At 43.8% G+C, this 12,090-nt stretch overlaps 2 protein-coding genes across 2 annotated transcripts; one reads left to right on the top strand and one right to left on the bottom strand.

The window, feature by feature from the left end:
- Nucleotides 1-1,884: 1,884 nt before the first annotated feature.
- LOC119286982 lies at nucleotides 1,885-5,194 on the top strand. The gene is made up of 3 exons (XM_037566457.1): nucleotides 1,885-2,568; nucleotides 4,796-4,867; nucleotides 4,950-5,194. The coding sequence occupies exons 1-3, from the start codon at nucleotides 1,963-1,965 to the stop codon at nucleotides 4,950-4,952; spliced, it is 681 nt and encodes a 226-aa protein (XP_037422354.1). The 5' UTR covers nucleotides 1,885-1,962; the 3' UTR covers nucleotides 4,953-5,194.
- A 294-nt stretch (nucleotides 5,195-5,488) lies between these two features.
- LOC119289205 lies at nucleotides 5,489-6,085 on the bottom strand. Its single transcript, XM_037568585.1, has one exon. It carries the CDS (start codon nucleotides 6,075-6,077, stop codon nucleotides 5,796-5,798), a length of 282 nt encoding a protein of 93 aa, XP_037424482.1. The 5' UTR covers nucleotides 6,078-6,085; the 3' UTR covers nucleotides 5,489-5,795.
- Between the last annotated feature and the right edge of the window lie 6,005 nt (nucleotides 6,086-12,090).

Below are 12,090 nucleotides of genomic sequence, written 5' to 3'. Positions count from 1 at the left end.
ATCCCAGCTATGATATGAGTTACAGAACAGGGGAATAATACAATTGGAACTGAATTTAACTCCCAATCATGGAGACCCAGCTATGAATTTGGGATTTCTACAACAGTAGCTAGATAAACTAGGGTTTGATAGTTTGGGGATACAATGATTGAATTCCCTCAGTGATGCGCACGCAGGCGCCTTATAGCCCAGCACCGAGCTGGAAAGCGAGGTGAAAAGAAAGGTAAAAAAAAAGAAAAAGGACAGCGGCAGTAACTGAAGAAAGGTAGTGCTTGGTGCTGCATCGACCGTCCATTTCGCTCCGCCATCTCAGCCGTCGAATCATCATAACTCTGGCTGAACCGACACACTGCATATAACTAAACTTACAACGGTGTTGAATCAGAGGATGCAGGTTGCTGACACTTATGTGTTCAAAAAAAAAGATTTCAACAAGTGACTACATACGAAGCAAAATGAGTGAATCTACACTATAAAATATGTCTATGCATCCATATGTGATAGTCCATTTGAAATCTCTAAAAAGACAAATATTTACTTAGAAACGGAGGGAGTACATAAACTTGCATGGTGGTAACAACACATACAAAAACTAAAAAGACCCATTAATAGTAGTACAAGGACTTACCTAACAGCACATTTAAATACAAAATCCGTTTATGTGCTGCAGGTGTAACTAACTCTTATGTGAACTCCTTTGAATATTTGTTTTATCGGTTGCTAGGTTAGATGTGCAATCTTGCATATTGTTGTTAGTGAGTTGTCTTTAAACTTCGACAAAATGTTCCTTTCCACTTTGCTTTCTCTTTTTCACATCTACTACTTATTTCTTTGAGATTCATTACTTGGCTAAGACCGATAGAGACCTGGCGATTCAGTATGACGGCTCACTGATTTGGAAGAATCTTGCGATCTTGGAAATGACATACATGTTGTACAGAAATCATCTAAGTTTAGGTTCCCTTGCAACATTTCCAAAAGAAAGGTCATTTTGCAGGAATTTTGTAAAGCATTTGACTACACAACAAATCTGAATAGCCACGAGGAGCCTGTCTCACATTGCCCTGCTTCAGTTGTGCGAGCATCGAGCGGGTTCGGAATTGTGTGACTCCATGCTTATCATGGATCACACAATTCACACCTCTCATATTTTGTGTCCATTGTTGATTTAAGGATACACGTGTGCCTTTTAAAGCGAAATGAAGGTAACAAACCCTAAAGGACTTTTCACATGCAGTGTAGACCCTCTTTCCTATGTAGCCAATACTAAAGCTTACCCGCAAATGCATGATGCAAGTGTGTCGTCGGAGACACATTCCCTTCTTCCTCAAACTATCTACATTGCCACTATTTCCATATGCATACACATCATACCGGCACTGTTTGGAAACACCACGCTCGTGTCTTACTTCCGCCGCTAGAAAAAGAAGGAATCACATGCACACACACAATCACGGTTGGGAAGACACATAGACGCATCCTATTCTTACGAGCACTTCTAAGAGTCTGAGTCGATGGATCTTGAGATTGACAGTAAAATGAAGGATGAATGCATGACACATACATTTTCACATATACACATGCACGGTCATCCTTACGAACATACACACACCCTACATTATGATCACACCTTAAAGAGATTAAGCCTCCCCTAAAAAAAAGAGATTAAGCCATCATAGAAAAAGATTAAGGCGGTAGATTTTGAGATCGACAAAGTCGTCGCAGCCCTTGGGTACCCTATGTGTCACCCTGCAGAAAGGTCCCTCTCACGAGTCAACAGCAAAAAGAAAAAAGGAAAAAGAGAAAGAAAAAGGTTTACCAAAACCAAAGCAATGGTGGTGACGAGCAGCCTCACTTTTAAGTTTTAACCTCCAATCAACCGATCAACCGACTTCCATTGCTCAGCCTTGCAAGCTAAGCGAAAGGCCCACCCGGCAGCGGACAGCTCACCACCAACCCCCAATGGCGAAGACGCAACCCCGCGGCCCGGCGGCGGAGCCGCTGCTCCCCCCGCCGCCGTACCTCGGCCCCCACTCACCATCCCACCTCCACGACGCCGACGCCGACTCCTACGTCCTCCTCGTCCCCGTGCGGCTCCGGCGCCGCCTGCGCCGGGGCTGCGGCTGCGGCCGCGTCGCCGCGGCCCTCGCCGCCCTCGCGCTCCTCGCGCTCGCCTTCCTCCTCTGGCCCTCCGACCCCGGCGTCAGCGTCGCCCGCCTCCGCCTCGCGCACGTCTCCGTCGTCGCCCGCCCCGCCGTCGCCCTCAACGTCTCCGCCGCGCTCAAGGCCCGCGTCCGCAACCCCAACCTCTTCGCGCTCGGCTACAGCCGCCTCGACGTCGCCATCGGCTACCGCGGCCGGCCGCTCGGCACCGTCGCCTCCGGCGGCGGCCTCGTCCGCGCGCGCGCCGTCTCCTACGTCGACGCCGACCTCCGCCTCGACGGGATCCGCGTCGTCGAGGACGCCATCTACCTGCTCGAGGACCTCGCGCGCGGGTCCATACCCTTCGACGCCGTCGTCGAGGTCGAGGGCCACCTCCACCTCTTCTTCCTCAGCGTCCCCGTCAAGGTCCGTGCCGCTCAAACCCTAATCACCCATTGTTTATGTCTGGATGGAAGGCACGCATTGTGAGATTCGATTACTGCCCGTCTCTAATTCGCTAACCTCGTTGCAATGTCCGTTCCTCTTCACATTGGATTGGAAGCCCTGTGCCAATCGTTAATTAGGATCTTATGTCTAATGGACCTCCAAAACAAACAGAATTAGGACATTGCAAATAAAATTAAGAAATCATGTAGAGTATGAAAAACAACTCTACAATCCTTTGGTCCTTGGAATTCTGGATTGTGATACCTTTAACCAGCTAATTAGCACTTTTGTAATGGTAATCAGTCTACCAGGAGTATAATACTGTTGGAAGAAATATGCTCTGACTTCCTAGTCACGAATCACGATTCAGTAAACTTCTCTGTTATGATCTTCGACCAGTTACCTCTTACATCTTCTTCATCTTTCCATAATTGTTTGTTAGGGGTGTATAATACAATAGGTAAACCAGGAAATCGTACTATAATACATTATTTCTTTTATTTATGAATCTACAACACTTCAAGACTATGACATGCCAGGTCTTTTGAGCAGGTTCAGTTTTTCTGAACTTCTATCATTTATGATGATCCCCTAACTGAAGGCTGGTCCTTGTAAAATTATTCACAAAGAAATAAAATAATAAGAGGTTTAAAATCATATAGAAAGAAGAAAGTTCAGTATTCTCAGAGTTAATATGTTGTGTTTCTAACTGGTTAACACTTTTAGTAGGACATAGAGGAAAATACTTATAGTTAAATTTACTGTTCCTGTTATTCTCTTCTGTATTGGCCATGATTTTGAATTACTTGTGAAACTAGCATCCCCAAGTGATGTTTTAGTTGCTTTGCATGTTTGAGCAAAAAGATTATCACATAAAAAGCATAAGATTTGAATTACTATATTTACTACTTGTGCCATTTTCATCTTCACTCCTACTGTCCTACATAATAACGTGATGGCTGGAAAATAGTTTAATTGTTTCCTACTTCACCTCCCATGTTTTCCCCTCCAAAATCTGGTGTGTGTTTAGGGTTATAAGAATTGGGTAGCATATAAAAGCCTGTAGAATGAGTTGTTTTACAGACTAGGAGATGACCATTTCAAACACTGCAAAGGTACTGCAGTGAAACCTCCATATCAGTCAAGTCGGTTCCACAATTCTAAGCCTGAGGCGTTTGCAGTCATCTTTGAAACAATTTTTCTGATGCCACTAGCTGATACATTGCCTTCTCATGTTCAGGGCAGTGGGCATCATATATTTTGTACTCCCTCCGTCCCAAAATAAGTGACTCAACTTTGTACTAAAGCTAGTACAAAGTTGAGTCACTTATTTTGAACGGAGTATTATGCTGTTGCAAAGTAGGACAGTTTGATGCTATTGTGATAGACTGAGAGTGTTGCATTGCTGCCAAGATGTATATGTGTTACAATTTTAATATCCAAATGAATTTTTTGAAATGCTACCAAGTAATTTCACTGCAATGGTTGGTTGTTTGAAAGCCTGGAGAGCATGGTCGGTGCTGCACCAGGGCGTTGTGGTGGTTGTTCTGTATGTTATGTAATGCTGTAGAACTTGTGACTATGTTCGCGGAGCTGGGTGCTTCGGTGTCTGGTTTCGTTTCGTTCTAAAGACCAAAGTGTGTCTGGTGTGGTGTCCCATATTAAATTGGGTGAACTTCTGCTCCGTTATCCCTTGATAGTGGAACATAGAGCCTGTTGGTGTCGTATGGATTCTTTTTTGGGGCATCTCAGGCAATAGGAACTAATTACTGAATTGGGTTCATTTTGCCTCTTTCCCAGTGAAGTATCTTGTGTGTTACCTGGTTTTGTTGGGTTTGTTTTTTGATTTGATCTTGTTGAGATGTTCTTCAATGATTCCTCCCAAAATATTTACATCTTTGGACCTCAGCTGAAATCATTTTTTTGTGCATCAAACAAGAGTTGTGGTGCCTGGGGCCCTGTCTGTTTCCCGCTGCTAATTTAGTTTGCCGTTAATCAAAAGATCGCATACTGAAGCATGGTGTTATCCTTCAATACAGATATAATAGTTTATCACTTTATCTAGTGTATGGAAGAACCATGTATGTTTTTGTTGTTATTCCAGATACCAGAAAGACCAAAAGTTGCTTATTGCAGGAAGAGTGTTTTAATTCTGCTCTTCTCAATTTTTGGTCATCATACTGAACCCCTTGTATGGTTGTTGCAGGGGAGAATAGCATGTGTGGTTCATGTTAATCCACACGATCAGACCATCGTACACCAGGACTGCTATCCAAAGGTAATGAACTTTAAACTCAGTTTACCGTCTCAAAGCCGATTGCAAACTTTCCAGAATCTGACCTGTTAATGTTTTCTACCAGTGAGTTGGTGACGGCCTCAAGCCATCTTCGCGTGTGAATCTATTGTTTCAAACCTCGCTTGGAGTGCTGGTGGTTGTTGTATGCTTAATCGGTGGTGACAGATGTGCACGTGATATTTCTCATGTACACTGGTAGATGGGGTGTTTGTAAATTCTTTGGCACGCCCAAATACCGTACTTTAAATCCGTGGTAATATCATTCAGTTCCGTTACGACAAGTGTTAATAACAGTGTTTTACATTGTCATTCTCGATGCTGGTTGTCTGGTTGCGGATCATCCGACATCGATAGGCCATAGCTCATCGGTATCAGATGTCAGTGGGCCAGTGGGGGCTGCAACCTTGCTCTGTTTCAGGTCGAGCAGGGCCAGCTTCCTGTTGGCCATTTCTCTGTTTTTTACATACAGTTTACACTCTGGATCGTTTATAAATTTTCAATGGATTTAGCCAAATTTAAAGATGTTTGACTTGGGTCAAACATAGAACTTCAAGTATGGAACACAAGGAGTAACTACCAGTGCTAAAATATGCATATTGGAACTATGAGCACAGAATATTACAGCAAGGAATCAGCTCATGAGGCCCTAATCTGATACCCTTGTGGAGCAAAGAACACAGCTTGGCATTCAGCTGCTTGGTTACATTCTAGTTCTACATGACGGCAGTACTAGTGCCTGATCATTCTAATGTGGTATGACTATGCTGGAAATTATGCCACTCCCTCCGTAAACTAATATAAGAGCGTTTAGATTACTATTTTAGTGATCTAAACACTCTTATATTAGTTTACAGAGGGAGTACATTGCTACTGCTAGCCCACAACTACAAGGGGGAAGAATACAGAAGAACTATTTGGCGTCACTGGCCTTGGATGATGATGTTGCTGGCGGCGGCAGGCCGCTGTCGAGGCAGCTCCGGCAGCGGCGCTCCACCCACCCCTCGACGTCGCGGTCCGCCACGTGCCTCCCGCCGCACGCCCGCGCGAGGACGCCCGCGAGCGCCGCGGCGAGCACGATGGCCGCCACGATCACCACGATGGTCTCGACCGACCTCGCCGTGGACCGCGCGTACGACGCCGCGGCCTCCTGCATCGACCTCCTCGCCGCCCACGCCACCGTCTCCATCTCCATCAGCGCTCAACCAGCCGCGCAAGGCCGCAAGCTGCTGCTGCTGCTTATAATAGGCGCACGCGGCGAGCAGAGGAGGCATGTAGCGGCGGACAAAAGAGGGGTCAAGAGCCTGCTGCTGCGTGGTGACCACGCCTATCAGTAGTATCAGGTGGCGACCGTTGCGGCCAGGCCACCGTTGCTTTGCTTGCGGATACGATGTGGCGTCCCTTTCTCTGTGTCGCCTGGGAAATGTTGCCGGCTTTGGCTCCTCGCCTGGCATTGCGTTCTGAAAGTGCGCGCGCTTGCTCGGGAAGGCCGCGGCGCTGCTGTGGCCGGCAGCGCTGACGGACAGGTTGGTGCGCGGGCGCGCCCGACTGCGACCGGTCGGGCCAGGCTATGTGGGGGTGGCCGGTCTCGGTAGGGGTGACAACGGTGGCTCAACGCCCGTCCTCGTCTCGGCGCCGACGCCGCGGTGTCGCCTTGCGGGTGCGCGGCGCGGTGGGCTGGCTCTATGCGCCCGCGCCTGAAACAGGAGCACGTTTCTTTATCTAAAGAAATACACAATTGTATGGACGCGGAGTTTGTGAACTCGAGCACACAGGCGCTCGTTATCTGAGCGGTTGGGTATAGCCTCGCGATTCGCCGCATTTAATGCGCGCGACAGGCTCGGGTTCTGCCAAAAATAGGGAAAAATGAGATATACGTACACATGCAGACCTGAGCAGTGGGTCATGTCTCGCACAGATGATGAACGCCGTCGAAGAGTGGGAACACAGCCGTGGCTCGAGACGTCAATGTCGTCCTGATCCGTGGCTCAGGTTTTCTGCTTTCCCAATAACTGCGAGAACCGACAGTAGCCGAGTAAATGCAAAGGGGTCGCTACCTCATGAGATTGGATCCTTCCTTTGTCGGCAATCTCGGCGACCTACGGCGTGCGAGAAGATGCCTGCGGCAACCCGCGAAGATGGAGTTCTTTGATGCGGCCCATTAAGAGGTACGAATCTGAGTCGTTGTGTATGTATTGAATTATAATTTGTGGTGGCGATTTCTGAAGATCTAAACTGTATTTCGCGATTTGTGGTGTGCAGACGGCAGACCTCCCCATGGAGCCGGTTGGGCTGCTGCCCATGACGGCAGCAAGTGCGGACGGCCAGATCTGTGCCGCACAAATGGCGGAGGGGACAGGGATTGAAGATTCCGCTCAAGCATCTGAGCAATCTGTAGAGCAGATCGACCTCAAAGTTGCTGGGTGAACGCAAAGGTATGGCTTTGTGACGATTTAGATTCTGAGTGACATAGTTCGTGGTGTGTGTTTGAATGACCAAGAGTTGAAACACTTAACAGTTATATTTGCACTATGGCTGGTGCGCTGTGGGCAAATAATTGATTTCCTGTATGGTGTTTGTGCCTGCGTGCCGCTTGAGCCAGGCTGAATTTTTAATCAGGGAGTAATTTAGAGTCTTTGTTGTATGTGATAGCTCGGCAATCTAGTTTTTTCTGACTTTATGTTTGCATCGACTATTTCTGTCTGAACACTGTGATTTACATTTGGATGAGGAGAGTAATTTGCATTTGTTCGTTATCCGTTTCTGTCTGAACACCGTGATTTACACACAGAGTCACAATTGGGGTTGCCGAGCCAGGCAGGGCACCATGCCCTAATAGGATGATTTTTGCACTGGAGAAAATGGGGAAACTAAGTGAAAGTGTTCTGGCCGGTTTCTGGGATACTCATGAAACTGCCTTGCATTTGCAATTTTATCAAAAAATAGTGTTATTTGCTCGCAGAGTTAGGATTTATGCTGCCGCGGCAGGCAGGACACAGTGTCTGGTATTTTTGCACTGGAGAAAGCAATCCGTGGTTCTGCTAAAAATCTTGCAGATAATGTAATTGTGCCAAAATTGGGGACAAGTTTTGATACTTCGGATGAAGCCTATGATCTTCACAACATATACTCTTGGGAGAAATGCATGCAAGAAATGCATGAAAAAAATAGTCTGTGGCCGTGCTGTATGTAAAAAATGCTTTGGTATTGCTGAACACTGCTAGCTACTGAATTGTTCATTACTAAACTTATTTCTCATTGTGTACAAATGGGCATCAGGGGAAGGCGTTCGTGGAGAACACTAAGTCTTGTCGTTGTGAGTGCCTTGCTCTGATAAGGCTGCAGCGTTCCAATTCCATGGACAACGGTTGGTACATAGCAGATAAAAGGTGCCATACAAAGGTTTCATCAAGAAAACAAGATTTTGAATCATTTATTGGCGGCAGAGCACAAGCGGACGACATGCCCAGATTGTGGAGATGTTCCAAACCAAGCTCGGAAACCTGCGCACTGCAAGAATTTGGGGTAGAAGGTCACGGTCGAAACAACTAGAACAAAACACCGGAGCTAAGAATGAATGAAGGCTGATTTGAAAAAAAATAGTGTTGAAATGTGCTCGTGTAGTTTGAATGTTGCGTGTTTGGAAAATCTTCAGTTATGTTGTACTATTACTTTGACTATGCTTGTAAACTGTTCAGACAAAATTGTTTCTGCATGTTTCGAATCGGAGATGTGTTGTGACATTACATTAGTTCCATATTATTGACAGGCAATTTCCTGAATAAAACAGTGGTGGTCTTAATTTTTTGCATGCAATTGTTATCATTCAGAGTGGAACCGATCATATACTGTTGTATATTCAGAAAGTTGTTATCATAGACGTGGAACAGAACATATACTGTGTTTTATATTCAGAAAGGGTTATATGTGTTGATTGATCTTTGTAGATCAAATAGATGGCCACCTGCTTAGTTTCTGCTTGCTGAATGCTCCAGCAAGTTAATGAAGCTTTCAGTAACTGACAGGCTTCAGACAAGCGAAGCTATGGTAATGCTCATGTACATATGGTAGTTCCATGTGTTCAAATTTTGAACTACATGAGCACTGTAGAGATTGTATACATATTTACCAGGTGAGACTGAGATGAGTGTCCCCTGCGTTTGTCATTGGTTCATGTAGATATAGCAATACTGTTGTGCAACTCTTGGCAAAGAGAGGAGATGGCTCCCTCTGTCTTCTCGGACGGCGGATCAGCAATTACACGATCAGATGCATACTCCGAGCGAGATGTGCTTTTGGTGGAGGTACTTTGCATTCGTGTTGTATGTGGCTCTTTTCTATGTTTTGGGGATGTTCGCCAGTTTGGTATGAATGGCATTTTCAGGTCGATGTAGCTTCGGAGGGCGTCCGTGAAGGAGAAGGATCTGAGGTGCCATAAATTTGTCTTCTGCTCTTTCTGCTGTCTCGGAGGATGCAAGCATCTATAATCTAGTTGATATTCAGGAATGAACACCTGCATGATCTTACGAATGTCTGAAGACTAACGCCTGTATTTTGCAGGGGGCTAGGTGCTGATGATACTGATCTGGGCGAAACGCTGTGATGGTGGAAGGCCATGGGAGTTGCCGGCGCTGACACTCTTCAGGGATACGGAGACCACGATCCTGCCGCCGGTGGCTGCACCTGCGTCGCGGCAGAGAAGGATGAAAATGGAGACGATGTTGGTCCAGAATCCGATAGATGACGGCCCATACCGTCGTCTCCCATCCGAGCCAGTTTGGGCGTCAATAACGGGGTAACGTCAGCCACTTTTCAGATGTGGGCCATGGGCCCTGGATAAAATAACAATACAGGGAGTATACCTGGGCCTATACCTGTTCGGTCGAGCATCCCGAAGCCAGCTGATGGCGTAGATAGCGAGCTTAGGTGTGCTCGGGCTCACATGAGCACTTTCCACAATTGTATTGTACTCTCTTTGTCCCATAATATAACAGCGTTTTTGAAACTATGTTAGGTTGAAAAATATTTTTATATTATAAAACAGAGGGTGTAATTGTAGTAATGGGACCGTACCGGCGATACTGCCATTCGAGCACCAACACGGACATAAAGGTTTATGAGCTTCGATTGCCTGTAAAAAAACAGCAGATTGTCAACGACGAATGGGCCTAGGATGAGGATGATCTTATAGAAGTGCAGACCGTCCATCACAGGATCTTCGCCATGCAGTCGAAGAAAATTTCTAACTCAACAAAAAAATCAAATCAACAAAAATAACATGACACAATTACATAAACTCATCGTGTCCAACTAATCGGACATGCAAGGACGCCAACCTCTCTAGCTCCATAACACCGTCAAAGAAAAGACCGGAATACCTTTATTCAAAGAAGTACGACAAGCAAAACACAAAACTTTAGCGTTAGGTTCTCCTTCTCCTTTTGTTTTTCCTGAAAATCGGTACTTTATTGATTTGAAATAGCGGTTACATCGTCTGTAATAAAAGGTACAATCTCCTCCATAGGCTCCTCAAACCAGTCCGTACACTCCAAAATTTTTGCTAACGTAGGCAGTTCATGAGTGACCATCTTCCTAAACCGTTGCCCCGCCGTGTTTATGGAACAAACAAAACAAGGAAAAATCCTATGCTATGTGGCAAAACACACAGTCCTCCCTTGTTGTGGTCGGTCGATTTCGTGATCTCGTCTTTACTAGCACCCCATGCACTGTCGCCGACTTTTCTTTGACACTTTTCTTTTCTTTTTTCCTTTCACTTTATCAACATTTATACATGAACATTATTATTTCAAATACACGATAAACATTTGTCCAAAAGACACGGTGAACAATTTCTAACTATAGAACGAACATTTTCAACATACAGTGAACATTTTATTGAATATACAAAGGTATATTGTTTTCAACATATTTTTAATGTTTAGATTTTTTTAACAATTGTTTTGAATAAAATGTTTTTAAACAAAGTTTATAATAATAATGAAACTCCCTTTGTTTTCATTTACTCTACATATTAGCTTTGACCTAAGTAAAACTTTTTCATTTTTGACCAAGTTTACAAAAATGAATATGAAAATTTAAAATAACAAATATAAATGATATGAAAATATATGCAATCATGAATCTAATGATATTGATTTGGTATCATGGATTTAAATAAAATTTTCAATAAACTCTGTCAAAGTTTACAAAAATTGTCTGGAGACAAAGTCAATATATTGAATAAATGCAAACGGAAGGCGTGATAAAATTTAAGCTTATTGGGCTGCACTATGCTCAGCCCATATAAAAGAGGAATGACACTACAAGAGAAATCCACTTATGTGACAAATGACTCTACGCAAAGAGAAGCCACCACTTTCATGTTGAAAAATATTGTTTTTGTCATACATGCGGAGGTGCTCAACCGAGAAGACGAAAGTTCATAAATTTGCAATGTTTTTTTGGTACAAGTGGGGTCGACACCCCCCTCGCCCCGGGTTGCTCTAATTAGCCACACCGCTTTGGAACGAACACTATACCAAGTTTGATTTCAGCTGTCAATTTGTCAATGCATGAACCAATGATGCATACATGAACCAAATGCCCTATTTTCTCTCTCGTTTTTCTACTTTCTTACGACCTTTATTTTTTCCCTTATCGTCCTTTTTCCATTTTTCTTATTGTTTTTGCGGTTTTCTATTTGTTTTATTTTTTAGTTTAAATTTTTTTCTTAAAAATATGGGATTTTTATTTTACAAATACCTGAAATTTCTGTATATATGTCTCTTTTATGAATGAACATTTTCCTCTTACACATAAAATAATTTGTAAGCATACCTTGAAGATTTTTCAAATATAAGTTGAATGTGATTCAAATACTTATCAATTTTTTTGTGTATGCACATTGAATTTTTAAACACCCGTTGCAGATTTTCTAAATAATATTAAATTTACTTATTTTTTTGATAGATGGAAAATAATTTTAATGATATACGAATTTTTAAATTATTCATGTAATTTTATTAGTTGCTCAGTATGTTTTAATTTAAAAGTATACAATTTGTAAAGTGTTAACCTATTATTCAGTTATTTAAATAAATTCACGAGTTCTCAAGAAAAAATACATGAGTTCTGAAAAGTGCACTATTTTTCGCCAAAAATTGTTCTCTAAGAAAAAGAAACTGGAAAATAAAGAGAATAAAAAGGTT

The sequence above is a fragment of the Triticum dicoccoides genome, chromosome 4A, assembly GCF_002162155.2.
Source record: "Triticum dicoccoides isolate Atlit2015 ecotype Zavitan chromosome 4A, WEW_v2.0, whole genome shotgun sequence".
In the NCBI taxonomy this organism is placed as follows: domain Eukaryota; kingdom Viridiplantae; phylum Streptophyta; class Magnoliopsida; order Poales; family Poaceae; genus Triticum; species Triticum dicoccoides.
Note: the sequence above shows the minus strand (reverse complement) of the source record. Positions and strands in the feature narration are given on the sequence as shown.